Source organism: Salvelinus fontinalis, chromosome 6 (genome assembly GCF_029448725.1).
Source record: "Salvelinus fontinalis isolate EN_2023a chromosome 6, ASM2944872v1, whole genome shotgun sequence".
Lineage (NCBI taxonomy): Eukaryota > Metazoa > Chordata > Actinopteri > Salmoniformes > Salmonidae > Salvelinus > Salvelinus fontinalis.
Window position 1 is genome coordinate 63,847,474 of NC_074670.1, and position 22,553 is coordinate 63,870,026.

Sequence of the window (22,553 nt, forward strand, 5' to 3'; positions counted from 1 at the left end):
GACAAGCCACTGGGGTCTGACAATCTGGATGGACAATTACTGAGGATAATAGGAGATAATGCCACTCCTATTTGCCACATCTTCAATGTAAGCCTACTGGAGAGTGTGTGCCCTCAGGCCTGGAGAGAAGATAAAAGTTATTCTGCTACCCAAGAATACTAAAGCCCCCTTTACTGGCTCAAATAGCCGAGCAATCAGCCTGTTACCAACCCTTCGTAAACTTCTGGAAAAAATTATGTTTGACTAGAAACAATGGTATTTCACAGTAAACAAATTGACAACAGAAGTTCAGCATGCTTATAGGAAAGGACATTCAACAAGCACAGCACTTACACAAATTACTGATGGTTGGCTGAGAGAAATTGATGATAAAATGATTGTGGGGGCTGTCTAGTTAGACTTCAGTGCAGCTTTTGACATTATCGATCATAGTCTGCTGCTGGAAAAACGTATGTGTTATGGCTTTAAACCCCCTGCTATAATGTAGATAAATAGTTACTTGTCTAACAGAACACAGAGGGTGTTCTTTAATGGAAGCCTCAAATATAGTCCAGTTAGAATCAGGAATTCCCCAGGGTAGCTGTTTAGGCCCCTTGCTTTTTTCAATTTTACTAAAGACATGCCACTGGTTTTGAGTAAAGCCAGAGTGTCTATGTATGCGGATGACTCAACACTATACACGACAGCTACTACAGCGACTGAAATGACTGCAACACTCAACAAAGAGTTGCAGTTAGTTTCAGAGTGGGTGTCAATGAATACAGTCGTGGCCAAAAGTTAAGAATGACACAAATATTAATTTCCACAAAGTTTGCTGCCTTATTATCTTTAGATATTTTTGTCAGATGTTACTATGGAATACTGAAGTATAATTACAAGCATTTCATAAGTGTCAAAGGCTTTTATTGACAATTACATGAAGTTGATGCAAAGAGTCAATATTTGCAGTGTTGACCCTTCTTTTTCAAGACCTCTGCAAACTGCCCTGGCATGCTGTCAATTAACTTCTGGGCCACATCCTGACTGATGGCAGCCCATTCTTGCATAATCAATGCTTGGAGTGTGTCAGAATTTGTGGGTTTTTGTTTGTCCACCCGCCTCTTGAGATTTGACCACAAGTTCTCAATGGGATTAAGGTCTGGGGAGTTTCCTGGCCATGGACGCAAAATATCAATGTTTTGTTCCCCGAGCCACTTAGTTATCACGTTCACCTTATGACAAGGTGCTCCATCATGCTGGAAAAGGCATTGTTCATCGCCAAACTGTTCCTAGATGGTTGGGAGAAGTTGCTCTCGGAGGATGTGTTGGTACCATTCTTTATTCATGGGTGTGTTCTTAGGCAAAATTGTGAGTGAGCCCACTCCCTTGGCTGAGAAGCAACCCCACACATGAATGGTCTCAGGATGCTTTACTGTTGGCATGACACCGGACTGATGGTAGCGCTCACCTTGTCTTCTCCGTACAAGCTTTTTTCCGGATGCCCCAAACAATCTTAAAGGGGATTCATCAGAGAAAATTACTTTACCCCAGTCCTCAGCAGTCCAATCCCTGTACCTTTTGCAGAATATCAGTCTGTCTCTGATGTTTTTCCTCAAAGTGGCTTCTTTGCTGCCCTTCTTGACACCAGGCCATTCTCCAAAAGTCTTTGCATCACTGTGCGTGCAGATGCACTCACACCTGCCTGCTGCCATTCCTGAGCAAGCTCTGTACTGGTGGTGCCCCGATCCCACAGCTGAATCAAATATAGGAGATGGTCCTGGTGCTTGCTGGACTTTCTTGGTTGCCCTGAAGCCTTCTTCACAACAATTGAACCGCTCTCCTTGAAGTTCTTGATGATCCAATAAATGTTTGATTTAGGTGCAATCTTACTGGCAGCAATATCATTGCCTGTGAAGCCCTTTTTGTGCAAAGCAATGATGACGGCATGCGTTTCCTTGCAGGTAACCATGCTTGACAGAGGAAGAACAATGATTCCAAGCACCACTCTTCTTTTGAAGCTTCCAGTCTGTTATTCGAACTCAATCAGCATGACAGAGTGATCTCCAGCCTTGTCCTCGTCAACACAGGTGTTAGTGTTAACGAGAGAATCACTGACATGATGTCAGCTTGTCCTTTTGTGGCAGGGCTGAAATGCAGTGGAAATGTTTTTTGGGGATTCAGTTCATTTGCATGGCAAAGAGAAACTTTGCAATTAATCTGATCACTCTTCATAACATTCTGGAGTATATGCAAATTGCCATCATACAAACTGAGGCAGCAGACTTTGTGTAATTCTCAACTTTTGGCCACGACTGTAAGTTAGCCCTGGATTGTAAACTGCCATGGTCAAAACATATTGATGCAGTAGTAGCTAAGATGGGGAGAAGTCTGTTTATAATAAAGCGATGCTCTGCCTTAACTAGGGCCTGCCTTGTTGATAGTGTTGTTTTGTCGCACCTGGACTACTGTTCAATCGTGTGGTCAGGTGCTACAAAGAAGGACTTAGGAAAATTGCAATTAGCTCAGAACAGGACAGCATGGCTGGCCCTTGGATGTACACAGAGAGCTAATATTAATAATATGTATGTCAATCTCTCCTGGTTGAAAGTGGAGGTAAGATTGACTATCACTACTTTTATTTATGAGAGGTGCTTAAATGCACCGAGCTGTCTGACTAAACTACTGGCACACCCATGCATACCCAACGACATGCCACAAGAGGTCTCTTCACAGTCCCCAAGTCTAGAATAGAGCCATGACTACATGGAACTCTATTCCAGATCAAGTAACTGACACAAGCAGTAAAATTAGATTTAAAAAACAGATTAAAAAAGCACCTTGTGGAACAGCGGGGACTGTGAAGCAACACAAACATTGGCACAGACACACACGATAACATACGCACTATAAATACACATGGATTTAGTACTGTAGATATGTGGAAGTGTTGGAGTAGGGGCCTGAGGGCACACTGTGTATTGTGAAATCTGTGAATGTATTGTAATGTTTTTAAAATTGAATAAACTGGCTTAATTTTGCTGGACCCCAGGAAGAGTAGCTGCTGCTTTGGCAGCAGCTAATGGGGATCCATGATAAATACAAAACAGAGTGTTAATTCACCTGTTTCCACACATGTTTCCTTTTAAAACATTCATCTTACAAAGGAGTTGTTTAATCTAACTGCTTAACTATTTATCTCTAAATGGAATTGTATTTGTTTTTTTTTTGTTTTTTTTTCTTCTTATCTTTACAGGAAAATGCCACGGGCACCATCTGATGTGTGGAGACATTTCACTGCTTCTAATGTAGAAGGAAAAGCTGTGTACATTTGCAAATGCTGTGCCAAATCATATGTGAAGAATGCAACAAAGATGCAGAATCATCTGGCCAAGTGCATAAAGTTCCCTCAGTGCTCACAACAAGAAACCTCTGACAAAAGTCCCTCTACTTCTATTCGAGGTGAAAATTCGGAATCAGACACCTTATCGATAGCAACAGCTCATGGTCCACCTTTTTTTGACTCAATGGAGGAACATAGTCAGAGATGCTGATGAATGTCTTGCTCGAGCTGCGTATGCAACTGGTTCACCTCTGATGCTCACCATCAATGCGTACTGGAAGAGATTTCTGAATGTTCTTCGCCCAGCATATACCCCTCCAACCAGACATGCTTTATCTACTCATTTTCTGGATGCAGAGTTCAACAGAGTTCAAGTGAAGGTCAAGCAAATCTTAGAGAAAGCAGACTGTATTACAATCATCTCTGATGGGTGGTCGAATGTTCGTGGGCAAGGAATAATTAACTACGTAATCTCCACCCCTCAACCAGTATTCTACAGGAGCACAGACACAAGGGACAATAGACACACCGGTATCTACATTGCAGATGAGCTGAAGGCAGTCATCAATGACCTTTGACTACAGAAGGTATTTGCACTGGTGACAGACAATGCTGTGAACATGAAGGCTGCTTGGTCTAAAGTGGAGGAGTCCTACCCTCACAATACACACTGGCTGTGCTGCTCAATCATTGAATCTGCTCCTCAAGGACATCATGGCACTGAAAACAATGGATACACTCTACAAGAGAGCCAAGGAAATGGTTAGGTAGGTGAAGGGTCATCAAGTTTTAGCAGCAATCTACCTCACCAAGCAAAGTGAGAAGAATAAGAGCACCACATTGAAGCTGCCCAGCAACACTCGTTGGGGTGGTGTTGTCATCATGTTTGACAGTCTGCTGGAGGAGAAGGAGTCTCTCCAAAAAATGGCCATATCACAGTCTGATGATATGGACAGCCCCATCAAGAGGATCCTCCTGGATGATGTATTTTGGGAGAGAGTGGTAAGCAGCCTGAAACTCCTGAAACCTATAGCAGTAGCCATTGCACGGATTGAGGGAGAGACTGCCATCCTGTCTGATGTTCAGACTCTGCTTGCAGATGTAAGAGATTGAAATCTGTACTGCCCTGCCCACTTCACTATTGCTCCAAGCAGAGGAAACTGCAGTTTTGAAATGCATCAAAAAGCGTGAAGACTTCTGCCTGAAGCTCATACAAGCCACAGCGTACATGTTGGACCCCAAGTATGCTGACAAGAGCATCCTGTCTGGCGCAGAGATCAACAAGGCCTATGGTGTCATCACTCCCGTGTCTCGCCAACTTGGCCTGAATGAGGGCAAGGCTCTTGGCAGTCTGGCGAAGTACACTTCTAAGCAAGGGCTTTGGGATGGAGATGCAATATGGCAGTCGTGCCAACATATCTCATTGTGAGGAGGCAGAGTCATTAGATCATTTATTTTGGTATTGTCCATATGTAGCTCGTTTTTGGTCACAGGTCCAGGAATGGCTGAAGAATTGCAACATTTGCCTAAAACTAACGCTACAGATAGCAATACTGGGGGATTTGAAAAGCCATAGTCAATCAATCAATAATATAATAATTATTTTGGCAAAGATGTTTATTTTTAATTTACAATCTGTAGAAGCTATGAGAATAGGAAGGTTCAGGTCTTTTGTGAAGCATCACAGCACAGTTGAGAAATGTATGGCAAATAGAAATCCGAAATGGATGATGTTGGAAGATAGATGGGAGGGGTTGGGTGGAGCTGAAGGGTGGGACTAATAACAAGATAAACAATATAGGGCATACGGGATCTGTGAAATGTGTATAGGTGCGGAGCTTTTGTGAAATAGCACAGTTACAAGTGGAAATAAAATTGGATGGACAACAGAAATAGAGGAAGGACTAAGAACAAATAAGAGAGAACTATTGTAAAGTGGACTGTGTCTGTAAGATAGGTATAAGATGTAGAAATTGAAGGTAAAAGCAGAAGTGTTTATAAGTTTACTCCAATTGGGGGATTGGTGGTAGGGTCGCGGGGAATAATAATAAAGGCATATTCTTTAAAAAAGTATGTATGTCTATATAGGTATGTGTATGTATATATGTGTATATGTATGCATACGTGTATGGATATATATATTTACCCCAAAAAATATGGGGGAATGGAAATGATGCAGACAATTACATTGGAAGCAACATTCTTTCCGCAATACTAAGCTGATCCACCCCTAAAAAAAAATAAAAAAAAATCTCATCAGCCACCTGGTGGAAGGGACTTTGTGGATCTGAGGCTCTTTCCCCGTTGCCTCCATCATCCTCCAAATCCCACCAACATCAGCCGCCTCAGAGCGCAACTAGTCCTTGTTTGGGAACACACACACACACCAAAGCACACATCAGGTTGACCAATACAAGAGTTTAAAAATTGGTGGCCAACCGGGCAAATTTGAGGCTTGATCAAATTTGAATTTTGATCCTGACAATGATCCATCCTCAACAAGGTTGGAACTTGACAGTGAAGATGAGGCCTCAGAGTCTGATGTTCAAGAGGTGGACATTGAGAAGGTCCAGGGAGAAGACATGGCATCATGAGAGGAAGACAACCAAAGCATTAGTTTCTAGACTATCATTTTACAGATGTATGTTGAAAACGTTTTGGGGAGATGCGATGGATCATTCAATATTCCCTTTTATTGTTCAGTGAAATCATCCCATGTGAAGAGTCAACTCATTTAAAGTTCAATTCATAATTAAACAGTTTTCTATTGGAAGAATTTAGTCTTTTGCAATTGTCTACTTATGAAAAGATAAGAGGTTTATGTTTCTGTCTCCATATAAAATGGTAAATATATCCAATGCAAAAAACATCTACATTTTAAATGGTATTAATATTAATTTGCATATATTTCCGTTAATTCCCATATTCCCATTAATTCCCACGGAAATTTTCCACCTCCTGAATATTCCCCAAAATGTGCAACCCTACACAACATTGACATGAGTGACTGGTAACTACTGAAGAGTTTCCCATTTTGTAAACGGCTCATGCTTTCTGCTTAATGTGTAACCCTTTTTTCTTTTATGTCTTCTCTGCAGTCACTCCGTGCAGTACTTAGCATTGATGTTGTGATTTTGTTTTGCTATAGTGACCACTGGATTCCCACTGGATAAGCCACTGGATTTCCTGGTTGTGGATTTGTTAAAGGGCATTAAACTGTGTTTTTTTAATTAGCACGAAATGTGAGCTAGTGACTGCTGTCCATAGGCAGCTGTGTGCATTTTTAACTACTTTATACGCTGGCAGAGGTTAAGCAACTCACGGAGACTGAGGTGTGTGTGGGGGGGTTCTAATCCACTCACTCTATGCTGCATCTGTGCAGGGGTGAAACCCACACAGTAGTTCCATGCTATGACTTTTTCGATTTACAATTACTTTTTTTGATTACTCAATTACATATTCATGAGTTATAAATAGTTTATCAGCATCCATTCAAATAAACTGACACCACTCACCATTTTATACAGCCTGGTATGGTTCCTAACCCTTCACCCCTCCCCCTCTCCAGTTGTGGACCGCCAGGGCTGCGACCCCCACACTCGCTTCGTGGTGCCTCCCCGGACGGGGCACTGGGTGGCTCTGCTGCAGCGCGGCAACTGCACCTTCAAGGAGAAGATCCTCAAGGCCTCGGCCTTCAACGCCTCCGCCGTGCTCATCTACAACAACAACTCCAATGAGGACACCGTCAAGATGGGCCACGAAGGTGAGGTCACATAGTATCATATTCAAATGGGTTGTTTATACGGCTAAGGCACTTAACGGTTCATTTGCTCCAGCGGCACCGTACTACTATGGCTGACCCTGTAGAACAACACATTTCACTGCACCTATCCAGTGTTTGTGACAACAAAATATCAAATTAAAATGTATTAATTGTATGGCTTGGAATTCTTATATGGCTTAAGGATTATGTATGGCTTGTATATGGGTTTTGATTTGACTCATAAAACAACTCCTTGGAGGACACTGTCTAGATGTATCCATATGGCTGATGCCTGACCAGGTAGTCATATTCTTATGGGTACGTATGGCTTGGCATATTTATATGGGTTCATTGTTTATACATCCTATTCATCTGCCTTGTTTGTATGGCTCTTGTTATATGGTCTTATAGCCAGCTAGCCTGCTGTGTTGGTGGTGAAGTTAGCATTTAGCTCTTGTTATATGGTGTTATAGCCAGCTAACCTGCTGTGTTGGTGAAGTTAGCATGTAGCTCTTGTTATATGGTGCTTATAGCGAGCTAGCCTGCTGTGTTGGTGGTGAAGTTAGCATGTAGCTCTTGTTATATGGTGTTATAGCTGGCTAACCTGCTGTGTTGGTGGTGAAGTTAGCATTTAGCTCTTGTTATATGGTGTTATAGCCAGCTAACCTGCTGCATTGGTGGGCGTATGGCATTATACTGCCTGCCAAGGGTCATTTGATAGTGTGTGTGGGGAGGGTGGGGGGCATATAGCAGTCATAGTGCAGTGTGTTTGCTGGCAGTTTGTTGTTTGTGGCTGCAGGGGACAGTAGAGGGGACAGACAGTGTGGCTGTCCTGACTGAAGGACATGGAGACTGACTCCTGCGTGCTGGACCTCAGCCACAATCACAGCCAAACACCAACACAGCCAGCAGGCTTGGGTATGGCCGGTGTACTGTTACACTGCAACACTCACAGATACACACACGTGGGCCAACACGGGCACACAAACATATTTTGTCACAGCTGTCTCTTTCTCTCCTTTGCTTCACATGTGTTTCTTCCTACTCACTCTCTGTCATTGATACGATCACTGTCTTTCTCAGCTTATTTTGGCCACAATGTAAAGTTGTATGAGTAAAGTCTGACCTTTGATCACAACTTTTTCCATGAAGCTCGTCTAAAAACAGACATCCCATATAATATAACCAGATACTTGAATGAGTGTCCTGTATGAGTGAGTGATTGACAGTAGCTGACGGCTAGCCTAGAGCTGTTTTGCACGTCACCTTAGCGTCACCCCACCCCAGGGGATACTCTGAGCTAATTCAAGCTAACGTTGAAAAGCCTGTATGAATGAGACAATAAAGAAATATTCTAGTGAGGAGGTGAAGAGAGAATGAGAGGGGGCGGGAGCTGGTGTAGAATCACTATAGCACTGAGGACCCGATCGTTGGGAATGTGTAACCATTTTTTAACTAGCCAAGTTAGTTAGGATCAAATTCTTATTTACAATGACGGCCTACCCCACCCAAACCCGGACGACTCTGGGCCAATTGTGCGCCACCCTATGGGACTCCCAATCAAAGCTGGATGTGATACAGCCTGAATTCGAACCAGGGACTGTAGTGATGCCTTTTGCTCTGAGATGCAGTGCCTTAGACCTCTGTGCCACTCGGGAGCCCAGGCAGGAAGACAGTGGTGGTTAGAGGACAGGAAACGGGAGGAGTGAGGAAAATAAATACTGAGAAGGGAGAGAGGGGATGAAAGAAAACAAAGTGAGAAATATTGTATAGCATCCATAGACCTGGTAAGCCGTGCAGAAAATGGTTGTTTGAGTCTCGCAGCGGTAGGAGAAGGAGGGAGGAAGTGGGAGGGGTAGAGAAGAGTCAGAAGGTGTGACAGCACTATCTGGGTTTGATCGATGGACTGTTTATAAATATAGGAGTCCCATGACTAATTTATAAGGTCATTTTCTACCATGAACGAACGGTGGAATGCTGATAGTTCCCCCGAGCGCATACTATTCAGTATCGATCATTGTTTGCCTGAAAAGCACATAATTTATCACGGGTGGGAATTATTTATTAATGTCATGGAATATGGGATATGCTGTATATGGATTTGACTTTGAAGGAAGAAGAATCACAGCTGTGGTGTATGCGTGTTGTGCACATACATATTTGTGTGTTTCAGTGCATTAGCAGCACTGATACAGTGCAAGAGGGATAAGGGCATACCAGAGATGTTGCGTGGAGATATGGGTCAGAGATAGACATCAGCCTTGCACAAGAAGGCACACTGACAACCTATTAAGGTTCCGCCGCTTTTTTTCAATTTGTGCCTAAAATGAAATACCCAAATCTAACTGCCTGTAGCTCAGGCCCTGAAGCAAGGATATGCATATTCTTGGGTTCCATTTGAAAGGAAACATTGTTTTTATGGAAATGTGAAAGGAGTGTAGGAGAATATAACACAATAGATCTGGTAAATGATAATACAAAACAAGCATAATTTTTTTTTGTACCATCTTTGAAATGCAAGAGAAAGGCCATAATGTATTATTCCAGCCCAGGTGCAAATTGGACATTGGCCACTAGATGGCAGCAGTGTATGTGCAAAGTTTTAGACTGACGTAATGAACCATTGCATTTCTGTTCAAAATTTTGTATCAAGACTGCTCAAATGTGCCTAATTTGGTTATTAATAACTTTTCATGTCCAAAATCGTGGACTCTCCTGAAACAATAGCATGGTATTATTTCACTGTAATAGCTACTGTAAATTGGACAGTGCAGTTAGCTTAAATTCTTGTTAATCTGTCTGCCAATATCAGATATGTCTATGTCCTGGGAAATGTTCTTGTTAATTACAAACTCATGCTAATCGCATTAGCCTATGTTTGCTCAACCGTCCCGTGGAACTAGGCAAGTCAGTGAAAAACAAATTCTTATTTACAATGACTGCCTACACAGGCCAAACCCGGACGACGTTGGGCCAATTGTGCGCCGCCCTATGGGACTCCCAATCACAGCCGCTTGTGATACAGCCTGGATTCGAACCAGGGTGTCTGTAGTGACGCCTTCAGGCGTTTGGATGTTTCTCCCAGGATGAACCAGATATGTCTAATTTTTTTCTGAGGTCTTGGCTGATTTCTCTTTGTTTTCCCATGATGTCAAGCAAAGAGGCACTGAGTTTGAAGGTAGGCCTTGAAATGAATCCACAGGTACACCTCCAATTAACTCCAATTATTTAAATTAGCCTATCAGAAGCTTCTAAAGCCATGACATCATTTTTTTGAATTTTCCAAGCTTTTTAAAGGCACAGTCAACTTAGTGTATGTAAACTTCTGACCCACTGGAGTTGTGATAGTGAAATAATCTGTCTGTTAACAATTATTGGAAAAATACTTGTCATGCACAAAGTAGATGTCCTAACCGACTTGCCAAAACTATAGTTTGTTAACAAGAAATTGGTTGTGGTTGAGGGGTTGAGGGGGTGCGCCTTCGCACCTTCTTCACGACCGTGCGTGTGTATGTGGACAATTTGGAAGTCTTTAGTGATTTGGACACTGAGGAACCTGAAGCTCTCGACCTACTCCACTACAGCCCTGTTGATGTGGATGGGGGCGTGCTCGCCCTCCAGTTTCCTGTAGTCCCACGATCAGATCCTTGGACTTACTGATGTGGAAGGAGAGATTGTTGTCCTGACACCACACTGCCAGGTCACTGACCTCCACCGGCGACAATGAGAGGGCCTACAGGGAGGTCAGGCCTACCACCGTCGTGTCGTCAGCGTGCCCACACAGTTTTGGGTGAACAGGGAGTACAGGAGGGGACTAAGCACACACCCCTGTGGGGCCCCCGTGTTGAGGGTCAGAGTGGTGGAGGAGATGTTACCCGGAGGAGATTCCTACCCTCATCACCTGCGGTCTGCCCGTCAGGAAGTCCATGATCCAGTTGCAGAAGGTCCTAAGCTTGGTGACGAGCTTGGAGGGGACAATTGTGCTGAACGCTGAGCTGTAGTCAATGAACAGCATTCTCACATAGGTATTCCTCGGTGGGTAAGGGCAGTGTGGAGTGTAATTGAGATTGCGTCGTCTATGGATCTGTTTGGGCAGTATGCAAATTGGAGTGGCTCTGGGATGATGGAGTTGATGCGTGCCATAACCAGCCTCTCAAAGCTCTTCACGATTATAGATGTGAGTGCTACAGGGTGGTAGTCATTGTGGGAGAGGGCGAGAGAATCTTGTTTACGCCTGCTCTTGTGGTCCCTGCAGTCTCATTCTAGCCCAGCGTCTTACTGTGTTTTTGGCTGTGTTATCAGCCAATTACCTGTAGGCAACTGTGCTTACATGCTTGTGCGTTATGTTACCAGAGCATCAGCATCTCTGGGACTGTGGTAGTCACGAGGCTGAGGAACTGGCTGTATCATTGTGTGACAAACAGGTGAATGTTAGTTAATGCTCCCCCTGTTAGTTTTACTCTCAGTGGACGCTCAGACAGGACAGATACACCAGATGACTGCTGCAAGAGTCATCAGAGAAAAGACTGTTGGCTTATGCCCCTGCCCTCAGACGCAACACACACTTACTGAAGAGCGTGCACACACACACACACTTTTTAAATTTTTTTTTACTTAACCTTTATTTAACTAGGCAAGTCAGTTAAAAACAAATTCTTATTTACAATGATGGCCTAGGAACAGTGGGTTAACTGCCTTGTTCAGGGGTAGAACACAAAATTTGATCTAGCAACCTTTCGGTTACTGGTCCAAAGCTCTAATCACTAGGCTACCTAATATATCATTCCTCTCTGTGTAAATTCATTTAGACACTTAGCAACACTTAACATTGTTGCCCTTTAGACCATCATGTATTTACTGTACGACTACATTTGGCAACTACAATCTAATTACTTATCTGTAATCAGTAGCTGTAGATAATGACAAATTATTTAATTGTGTAGGGTGCCGTCTTTCGGATGGGATGTTAAACGGGTGTCCTGACTCTCTGAGGTCATTAAAGATCCCATGGCACTTATCGTAAGAGTAGGGGTGTTAACCCCGGTGTCCTGGCTAAATTCCCAATCTGGCCCTCAAACCATCATGGTCACCTAATAATCCCCAGTTTACAATTGGCTCATTCATCCCCCTCTCCCCTGTAACTATTCCCCAGGTCGTGGCTGCAAATGAGAACGTGTTCTCAGTCAACTTACCTGGTAAAATAACGGTAAATAAAAATTGTGACGAAAGCAAACCACTAGTTGCATTCTGTTTTAAATTAACGTTTTTGGAGTTTAATCACAGAAGTCTTTTTATCCAATTTAAGTGCAACTCAAAGGTCAACCCAAAGTATTGCTCCTTTTTTCTGTGTTAGCTTGTTCATATATTTTCAGGCTTACAGAGTAGGAGGGTATGAGACTAGTTCATCTTAACTTTAATAGATATTAACATCCAGACCTTTAGCATGTGACACTGGAGTTAATAAGTCAAGCTGCGTCATGGCTGGTTGGCCCCTGGGCTATGGTATAACACTTGTGCTGCGTCTGTGATAGCCTAACCAGTGCTGGGTCTATGGTGAACTAGCCTGGCCCCATAAATCTAATAATATAATGGTAGCGGCCCGCTGCGCACGGCCCATTGTTTTGACTGGCTGTGATTTCCTATCGATCCCTGGTTAATAGAGCGCATCATAAAGGCAGGTGCACTTCTTTTGTGATAAGCAGAGGTGGTGCAGATCGTGTGTGTTAGGGCCAGGGCAAGGGTGGCGCGCGTTTTGTGTTGATACACATCGGATATAGATACAAATTGTGCAATTATACACATATTGCCATAAGGTGGAGAAAAATGTTTGCAGTTTTAATATTTGTTCTTAATTATTATTTTCTTCATATTTTTTGAACCTTTCATTTAACTAGGTAAGTCAGTTAAGAACAAATTCTTATTTACAATGATGGCCTACTGGGGAACAGTGGGTGAACTGCCTTGTTCAGGGGTAGAACGACAGATTTTTACCTTGTCAGCTCGGTTACTGGCCCAACGCTCTAACCAGTAGGCTACCTGCCTCCCCAAATGCCAAGAGTGTGCGAGTTAATGGCCGGTAATTCGACCATGATGACAAGTTTAAATACTTGGCCGCTAAACTAATTTGCCAATCTAAAAAAGTTAACTGACGACATGGGCTAATTGATTGTCTTAACTAGATAAAAACATTTACAATGTGCAAATTTTGAAATTGCACCTTGTATATTCTACTATTCTAACTCTCAACAGTAAGTTGAGACCCTGACTGAGTTCTTCAGGAAGGAGTTGATCAGAGGGCCTTCAAAATGCGGGTTGCCAGTTGCCCATCCCTGGTTTAGATGGTGAAGTGAGGGCAATTCATATTTATAGTAGGTTAAAACAGGCCTTTTACAATATTAATTTATAACAGGAGCATTTGAATCTTATTAAAGAGATGGAGTCTAGACAGGCTACTTTAGGAAACTTTCTGAATGGACATATAGGCCTATAGAGAGAACCAGCAAACAGGAGCGCTAATACGTTTTAAGGAAAGGATAAATATTTGCTCGTGTCGGACATACGCTGATGGCTTTGATGTATGTGTGTTTGCGAATGTGTGTTTGCGAATACACACACACACCCCCGTAAAAGCACCCGCCAATCAAAGCCATCAGCGTATGTCCGACACAAATATTTATCCTTTCCTTTAAACGTATTAAAAACACCTATGCCTACCTTAGCCTACTTTCAGGAAAGCCTACGTAAGAATATTATACACAACGCAAAGGACTAGAGGTCAATAGGGAATTAAAGATCAATGGAAAGTTATTTTTCAGTTCAACATCTGTTTAGAATCTGTGTAAGGCTTTCAGTCCTGGACTCATAGCTACGTGTGACAAGATATCGTTGGTCTGAATCGTCTATACATTGAGCCTGAAACAGGATACTTGTTATTTGGTCATTGGCACAATTTTACTGCAAGGAATTCTAATTGGTCAACCACAGGCTAGGGTTGGGGGTTATAAATTCCATAATGTATCTTTGTTTTGTGGAAAGAACTGAGGACAGGAAAGAAGGAACATCTACCTCTCAGCATCTACCTCTTGTTATTTTTGAATAAACCTGTTTCTCTCCCCTTGATTTGTTTTGGGGTCTGTGTTATTGAAGAATAACATCAACTGCTAACAGCTATAAGATGATGAATTAAGACTGAGCTGCTGTTCCTCCCATAGAAGGCCTGCCCACTGAGAGACCTCTCCATCCTGGTTGACAACTCCATGTTGACCCCCTCCCAGAGTGTATAGAACCTTGGCGTGACCCTGGTCAACACCTTGACGTTCTTTGCAAAACATCAAGGCAGAGACTCGCTCCTGTAGGTTCCTGTTCTACAACAACCATAGAGTTTGACCCTACCTCACACAGGAAGCAGCACAAGTCCTAATCCAGGCACTTGGCACACAGAGAAACCAGACACATGCTCATTGCTCACATGGTGCACGTAAATGATGGTTATGAAATAAACCAGAACTTGTTTCTCTCAAGTGTAGCAGGTTTTTAATGTAACCAAATGACAGGGATTAGTGGTAAATTGCCTGTTTTACAAACGGTAGGCATTCATAGAAGTACATTATGGGCCGACATTGTAAAGCCTAGACTACTATTCTACATTGCGGGGATAGGAGGACAACAAAGAAAATGGGGTCTCGTCTAGGGCACCATATCGGCCAGGACACGGCCGGATCAGCGTTGATTCATCTAGAAATGAAGAAAAGATTCCGTATCAAATTATACCATGCCAGGTTGAAGAGGATTGGGACATTTTCCATTTGACAAAACATTAGAGCATTATAGGCCTCAGTTCCAGTACAACCTTGTCGACTGCTGTTAAATAATTAATGAATAGTCAGAACATCCAACCTTTTTTAATAAAATACCTATTTATTTATTTGTTTACTAGCAAGCAAAGAAAACGTACGTTGTGTAAAAGAATGTCCACACATCAAACAATATTTGTACTGAAGTGCCATGTAGCGCTCTACACCCCCGCCCGTCTAGCAGATCGCTGCTGGAGCATCAAAAGAGGAGAGGAGGAAATGTATAAAGTTTTTAATAGACTAAGTTAGCTATATAAAAAAAAATGAATCATTAGTAAACACACCCACTATTAGGTAAAGTTTATCTACATGAAATGAAAGATAATTAAACTGTTTTGATGGTTATTTTATTTTCATGATGGTCTTCATCCATAACCGTCAGTTACACGGTTATTACATTTGTCACAGCCCTATTGATACCATCTGAAAAACTGTAATTGTGGAGTGAACTATCCCTTTAATTGTGGGGTGAACTTTCCCTTTAATTGTGGAGTAAACTATCCCTTTAAGTACACGCAAACCTTGGGATTCCAAATCCGAATGACCACAACAAAACCAGCCCCCTTAGCCAATGTTAACACATCCCTTCCTTCCTCCTCCTCTTTGTCAGGTAGCTCAGTGCAAAGGTGGCCTCAATCGCCACATTTCCTGTGGCATCCGTGCTCGCCAAAAAAGCTGAGTCAGGAGCCAGGCGGCTTTTGGCTAAAGGGCACCTTTAAGAGAGGGCTCCCACAGAGGAGAGAGGGAGGGAAAGGTATAGAGAAAGAGATGGAGAGAGGTAGAGATCAATAGCGTAATGACTTAACTGTTGCCTTTCAGCCTGTACGACAGGGAGTCATTATACCCAGCCTTCTGAATTACAGACCTTTCTTTCTCTTCCTTTCTCGTGTTCTCTCTTTCTCGTGTTCTCTTTCTCTGAACAAGAATAAAAAGTATTGGAGGAATTCCCATCTCAAAAGAATCAGCCATGGTTTAATGATAATTCAAAGTCAAACTTTCAAGGATGTTTGGTGATTTTAAAAAGGAGATGATTGAGCTGTCAGGGAATGTCTTGTTACTTCTTTCATCACAATGTTTTAAGGCGCAACATTTTTTTAGCACAGAGCAGCCATGGTGCTGGTGGTCTTACTCTCATGAGGATTGAGACAAATGTCCCTGGTGTGTGTGACATCAGTGTGCTGTCGGCCATTCGTCAATAATGGGGCAAGGTAAACTGCCCCGCACTCCTCTGGTGGTCATCACTCTCTCTGCTCCTTCTGAAACATCACTTTACTGGTCTAAACACACACACACGCAGACACACACTGGCATACATACACATACACACACACACACACAAACACTGATGTACAGTAGACACGCTTACACGCACACAGACACACAAAGTGCACTTTCCTGCTGCTATTAGTGGCAAGGCAAGCTGTGGTAAAGAGCCCGGGGGGACAGAGAGGAGTCGTCTCCAGCAAGTAACATGACTCCCCCTGGCCTGTAGCAGTTAGCTGTCTGGATTTCACTCAAATGAAGATGATGATGATCACAGATGGCTCTACCACTGCTCAGTATAGTTTAAAATAAACTATTCATATTTTCCACAGTCTATTGCTCTCTGCTAGTCATTGCGATCATTGTCAATAAATGAATTGCTCTGCATGTATACCACATCCACTGTTGCTGTGTATAGGCCTGGACCAGGGACATAATAGTTCACATTTATTCACATGGGGTATATTATTCACATGATGAATTTATTCACACGTACATTTCTCCAGTCTCCACATGTATTTCCTCAGTCCATGGGACATTCAATCCTCCGTCACTACACAGTTGTTTTTGGCTGAGCAGGTGTTTAGAACCCTGTGTTAATAAATTAGGAATGAGTATCTATTGACTGGCTCTGAGTCTTTTCATAGTGGCTAAAGAGATTGGTTCCACTTTGCCAGAGCTGGGAACTGTTCCTATATCTGTAGATTTTGTTAATGACTTGGCTCTGTGGATCCTGTCAATGTGGGTGAAGAGAAATTGCCTACGCAATTATTGTGTTATGCATCTGACGTGTAAAAGCTGGCAGATACATATAGTGGAGGGAACATGAATAAGTGTATGCTAACTGACTACCTCAAATAATGGATTGGAGCTGACTGGCCATGTTTTTCATTGGCTTGATGTGTCACAAAGAAAAGTTCTGGTTGGATTACCACTAAAACCTAGCCACTATTAACTCCCCTCTACTCTCTCAGGTACGGGCGACACGGTGGCAGTGATGATCACCGAGTCTTACGGCAAGGAGATCCTGGGTCTGCTGGAGAGGAACCTGACGGTGCTGGTGAGTGTGGTGGTGGGCCAACACGGCCAGGCCAAGAACATCAACCGCGGCTCCCTGGTCTTCGTCTCCATCTCCTTCATCGTACTCATGATCATCTCCTCTGCCTGGCTCATCTTCTACTTCATCCAGAAGATCCGCTTTACGAACGCACGTGACCGCAGCCAGGTAGGACATAGAGTATGTTTGCTAATGGTTACTCTTTCTATTACTGCCTGGTATTTATTTTGTGTTTATTTACTAAGCGTCCAATTTTTGTAAATTGAGATCCACACATGTAGCTCAAAGCCCTTTACCACATTTGAATGGTTGTATTGCAGTCAGGTAATAATATCACGTTGTTTTAGATTTTTCTTTGGGGAAGGAGGGCAGAGGTCCTGATATTAACACACAAGGCTACAAAAATCCATCTACTTTTTCTTATATTTAAAAAAAAAAAAAAAAAAAAAAAAATGTTGTTGTTTTTTTACATTAGAGCGAAGTAGTGGTGACTCATTTTGCCAAGCTTGGAGTTTTTAGTTGAGGCATATGCTCTCAATGTCACTTTGACACACTGGTTTTCAGTTGTCTGTGACTAATCGGATGACTCATATCAGGTAAAGGAAGTGAAGAGCAGGTCAAGTGCCAGTTGTCCTCTCCTTCATGCCCTCCAGATGTTTGTAGTCTGGCTCAAGTTGACCGCCCTGTGCTCCCTCTCACTCGCTCTCTCCTGTTGGGTGGGGAAACCAGCAAGAGGAAGCAGCAATGCAATTTTGATGCTGTAAATTGCGTATGAATCCTTAATGGAGGATCGTTGTGGTAAAACTCTGCTTCCTCAGCGTCCGGCATCTTTTAAATACACACTCAACCCTTTCAGTTGGTCTAGTGCTAAGACGCTACCTTTAGTACCTGAACTGTGACAATCTATGCCAAGATAGTAGAGGTTAGTGGGGCCCTGTCTCAATTATCTTAAATAGTCTCATTTCCTTTAGCCCCACAGTCCTTTATGTGGAAAAAGGAAAGAATTCCAAACAAGGAGCCATTTTAAGATTGTTTACAAACAGTCCTAATGTAGCATCTGCCAACGAGGGACTCCTCTCTCAAGTTATCTGTCAGAAACAACCCCTCACCATGTTTGTCACTAAATTCTCTGGTCACTATAACACTGTAGTTATCATTCACACTCTGAGTAGGCGAAAGGTGACGGACGTTGATAGTGTAACCCAACAAACACACTCAACTGCCCAGTCAACAGCTTCTGCGTGTTTCCAAAGCTCACACCTCTCTCACTATCGCTCTCCCAAGGTATATTCTTTCACATTATAGCACAGTATAAATCAGTGGGGTCAGTGTTAATGAGTGAAGAGCCACTAATCAGGTGAGTTATAAAGAAGTCCACTCTACTCTACAAACGGATCCCTAGTAGTAGTGAATGGGACTGACCAGACCTACTACCTCTAATCACAGGGGGAGTCTCTCTCTCACACACACACACATGTAGATGTGTAGAAATTATACTAAATAATAATTAACTACAGTTATCAATCTGACTCCATTATTATATGAATAAATGCAACAGGCCCTGTCTGCCTCTGGAGGATCTAGTCGAGATAGTGCATCATTACATCACCAACTCACTAATTAACATGTCTTTCTTGTGATTTTTGGTATTTTATTAGGATCCCCGTTTAGCTGTTACGAAAGAGGCTAGATACAAATAGCTTATCCTGGCGACCAATGTTCTAGCATTAGTTTTCTGAGTCAAGTAGATCAGGGATGTCAAGGTGGTACCCAAGCATATGATATGTGCAGTGTAACTAACGACTATCAAAATACCTACTAAATTATGAACGCATATTCAATCTTCGATTTACTCTGTAAAACAAGGAATGCATTTACTCAATTCAACTAATAGGATTTATTAGTCACTAAATAATTGACACTTAAACAATTACAATACTGTCACATGTGCCCCCTCTCTGGCCTCTAGGTCACCAGGCTGCTCATTATGGAGCACACCTGTCATCACCGTTACGCGCACCTTCGTGTCATCAGACTCACCTGGACTCCATCACTTCCCTGATTACCTTCCCTATATATGTCACTCCCTTTGGTTCCTTCCCCAGGCGTTATTGTTTCTGTTTCATGTCTGTGCGTTGTTCGTGTTTCTTGTTTTGTATTATGTTGCGTTTATTTATTAAAACATTCACTCAGCGCACATCGTTACAATTACAGAATGACACAGAGTATCAAATCAAAGTTTATTTGTCACGTGCGCCGAATACAACAGGTGTAGACCTTATAGTGAAATGCTTACTTACAGGCTCTAACCAATAGTGCAAAAAAGGTATTAGGTGAACAATAGGTAAGTAAAGAAATAAAAACAACAGTAGAAAGACAGTGAAAAACAGTAGCGAGGCTATATACAGAAGCGAGGCTATAAAAGTAGCGAGGCTACATACAGACACCGGTTAGTCATGCTGATTGAGGTAGTATGTACATGTAGAGATGGTTAAAGTGACTATGCATATATGATGAACAGAGAGTAACAGTTGAAAGAGCATGCTGACCAGACCGGACACGTCGCGTGCCAACGAGCATCTGTGGGCTAAAAGGGCTAAAATAGAAGTCATTCCTATTTCTGACGCAGATCGCGCTGCAAGTCCTGCCTCTCCCAACTCCTCATTGGTTTATAGAAGCAGGTACCCACGTGACATCTCCTCCTTGGTTATACCCACGTGGGTGATTGAAAGACGAACTGTTTTGCCGGTAGTCGTGGTAATACAATGAAAGTTTAGATGCGATCACCATATAAGTTCAGCGATGAAAAAGCCTGGAAGGAGGAGAGATGACTAGAGACGATTCGGTTGGCCGTTTTATGTGTGGATTAATTGTCGGAGTAGAGGTCCTTGTGCATTTCAGGTAAAATAACAACTCAATGTTTATATCCCAGGACAAATTAGCTAGCAACAGCAAGCTAGCTAAATAGGACAAATTAATGTTAGCTAGCAGGTGCAAGCTAACTAGCTAAATTGCCATACATGTTTAATGCTTTTCGACCTGTCCCCAAATTAATGTCATTGGTTCAGAGTGGGCACAGACGTCAATTATATAAACGCAACATGAAACAATTTCAAAGATTTTACTGAGTTACAGTTCATATAAGGACATCAGTCAATTTAAATTAATTCATTAGGCCCTAATCTATGGATTTCACATGACTGGGAATACAAATCTGCATCTGTTGGTCACCTTAAAAAAGAAAGCTTGGCTAGGATCTGAAAATCTATCAGTATCTAGAGTGACCACGTTTTGCTCATGCAGCACGACACAGCTCCTTCCACGACATCAGAGTTGATCAGGCTGTTGATTGTGGCCTGTGGAATGTTGGCCCACTCCTCTTCCATGGCTGTGCGAAGTTGCTGGATATTGGCGGTAACTGGAACACGCTGTCGTAAATATGCTCAATGTGTGACGTGTGGTGAGTATGCAGGCCATGGAAAAACTGGGACATTTTCAGCTTCCAGGAACAGTGGACAGATCCTTGTGACATGGGACCGTGCATTATCATGCTGAAACATGAGGTGATGGTGGAGGATGAATGGCACGACAATGGATCTCAGGATCTCTTCACGGTATCTCTGTGCATTCAAATTGCATTCCCCAAAATGCAATTGTGTTCGTTGTCCGTAGCTTATGCCTGCCCATACCATAACCCCACTGCCACATGGGGCACTCTGTTCACAACGTCTGCTATCTGCCTGGTACAGTTGAAACTGGGATTCATCTGTGAAGGGCACACTTCTCCAGCGTGCCAGTGCCCAATGAAGGTGAGAATTTGCCCATTGAAGGCGGTTACGGTGCCAAACTGCAGTCAGGTCAAGACCCTGGTGAGGACGACGAGCACGCAGATGAGCTTCTCTGAGACTGTTTCTGACAGTTTGTGCAGAAATTCTTCGGATGTGGACAGTTTCATCATCTGTCCAGGTGACTGTTCTCAGACGATTACACAGGTGAAGAAGCCGGATGTGGAGGTCCTGGGCTGGCGTGGTTACATTTGGTCTGCGGTTGTGTCTCCAGTTGGACATACTGTCAAATTCTTTAAAACAATGTTGGAGGCGGTTTATGGTAGAGAAAATAACATAAAATGATCTGGCAACAGCTCTGGTGGACGTTCCTGCAGTCAGCATGCCAATTGCACGCTCCCTCAACTTACGATCTGTGGCATTGTGTTGTGTGACAAAACTGCATATTTTAATGGCCTTTTATTATCCCCAGGGTGCCGTTTTAATCAGCTTCTTAATATGCCACACCTGTCAGGTGGATGGATTATCTTGGCAAAGACAAAATGCTCACTAACAGGGATGGACACACATTTGTGCCCTAAATTTGAGAGAAATAATATTTTAGTGCATTTGGAACATTTCTGTGATCTTTTATTTCAGCTCATGAAACGTGGGACAAACACTTTACATATTGCGTTTTTATATTTATGTTCAGTGTAATTTCATTGAAATGTGGAAACAACATTGCAGCAACCAGTGTGTTCCTAGTGAGACATATCAACATTCATAACTCTTTACGAACAGTAACATCTTCACACCCCTGACGGTGTCCACAGGGTTCTGTGGGAAAGTCCCACCCTGGTCCTGGTCCCGTCCTGGTGATTTCCACGACAAAGGTGGGGCTCTCCTGTGAGATGTTACTATACAGCCATCCATCCGAACAATGCTATATTGAATCAACACATCAGGCTGGCTTTAGCAAGTCGCTAGACTCATCTTCATCACTAGCCTTTGTCTCTTTTCCAACTACACGCACACATACAGGTCTCCACGCTGGCCTTTTAGGTTCGCGCATGCGTTTAACTTGAACAATTTAAGGAACACCAAAAAAATTAGGAGCACAATGAAAAACATTTCAGATAATGATACTAGAATCGTTCATTTTTCTAGGCGCACTGGTACCCCTAAATAAAAATTCCTATGCGAGTAAAATGGTTGCTCTGTACAACCCTGACAAACATAAACACTATCGCTGTCTCTCTCTCCCACTCTTTCTCACTGTGTCTACACTACTGTTGCTAAATCACCAAATCACCAGCCTGTTTTACAAATGAGGTGCTTTGCAAATGTCTCTCTCTCCACACTGTGACTGCGGTTGAAAATTAGCCGGCTGGCTAAAACCGGCACTTTACTGAAACGTTGATAAATGTGCACTGTCCCTGTAAAAATGAAATAAACTCAAACTACATAGCTACAGTTAGACCCTGCTCTCTCCACACTGTGACTACATAGCTACAGTTAGACCCTGCTCTTT

General features: G+C 42.8%; 1 protein-coding gene across 4 annotated transcripts in view; it reads left to right on the forward strand.

Annotated features, from left to right (window-relative positions):
* LOC129858284 (E3 ubiquitin-protein ligase RNF130-like) overlaps nt 1–22,553 on the forward strand; it is a 68,901-nt gene that overhangs the window by 21,142 nt on the left and 25,206 nt on the right. For 2 of the 4 annotated variants that reach the window (XM_055927414.1, XM_055927415.1), the window contains exons 3-4: nt 6,888–7,082; nt 17,173–17,435. In XM_055927414.1, coding sequence (XP_055783389.1) covers nt 6,888–7,082; nt 17,173–17,435 — 458 coding nt within the window. The remainder of the gene's footprint in view (nt 1–6,887; nt 7,083–17,172; nt 17,436–22,553) is intronic. The other 2 variants (XM_055927417.1, XM_055927416.1) reach the window with 1 other exon arrangement.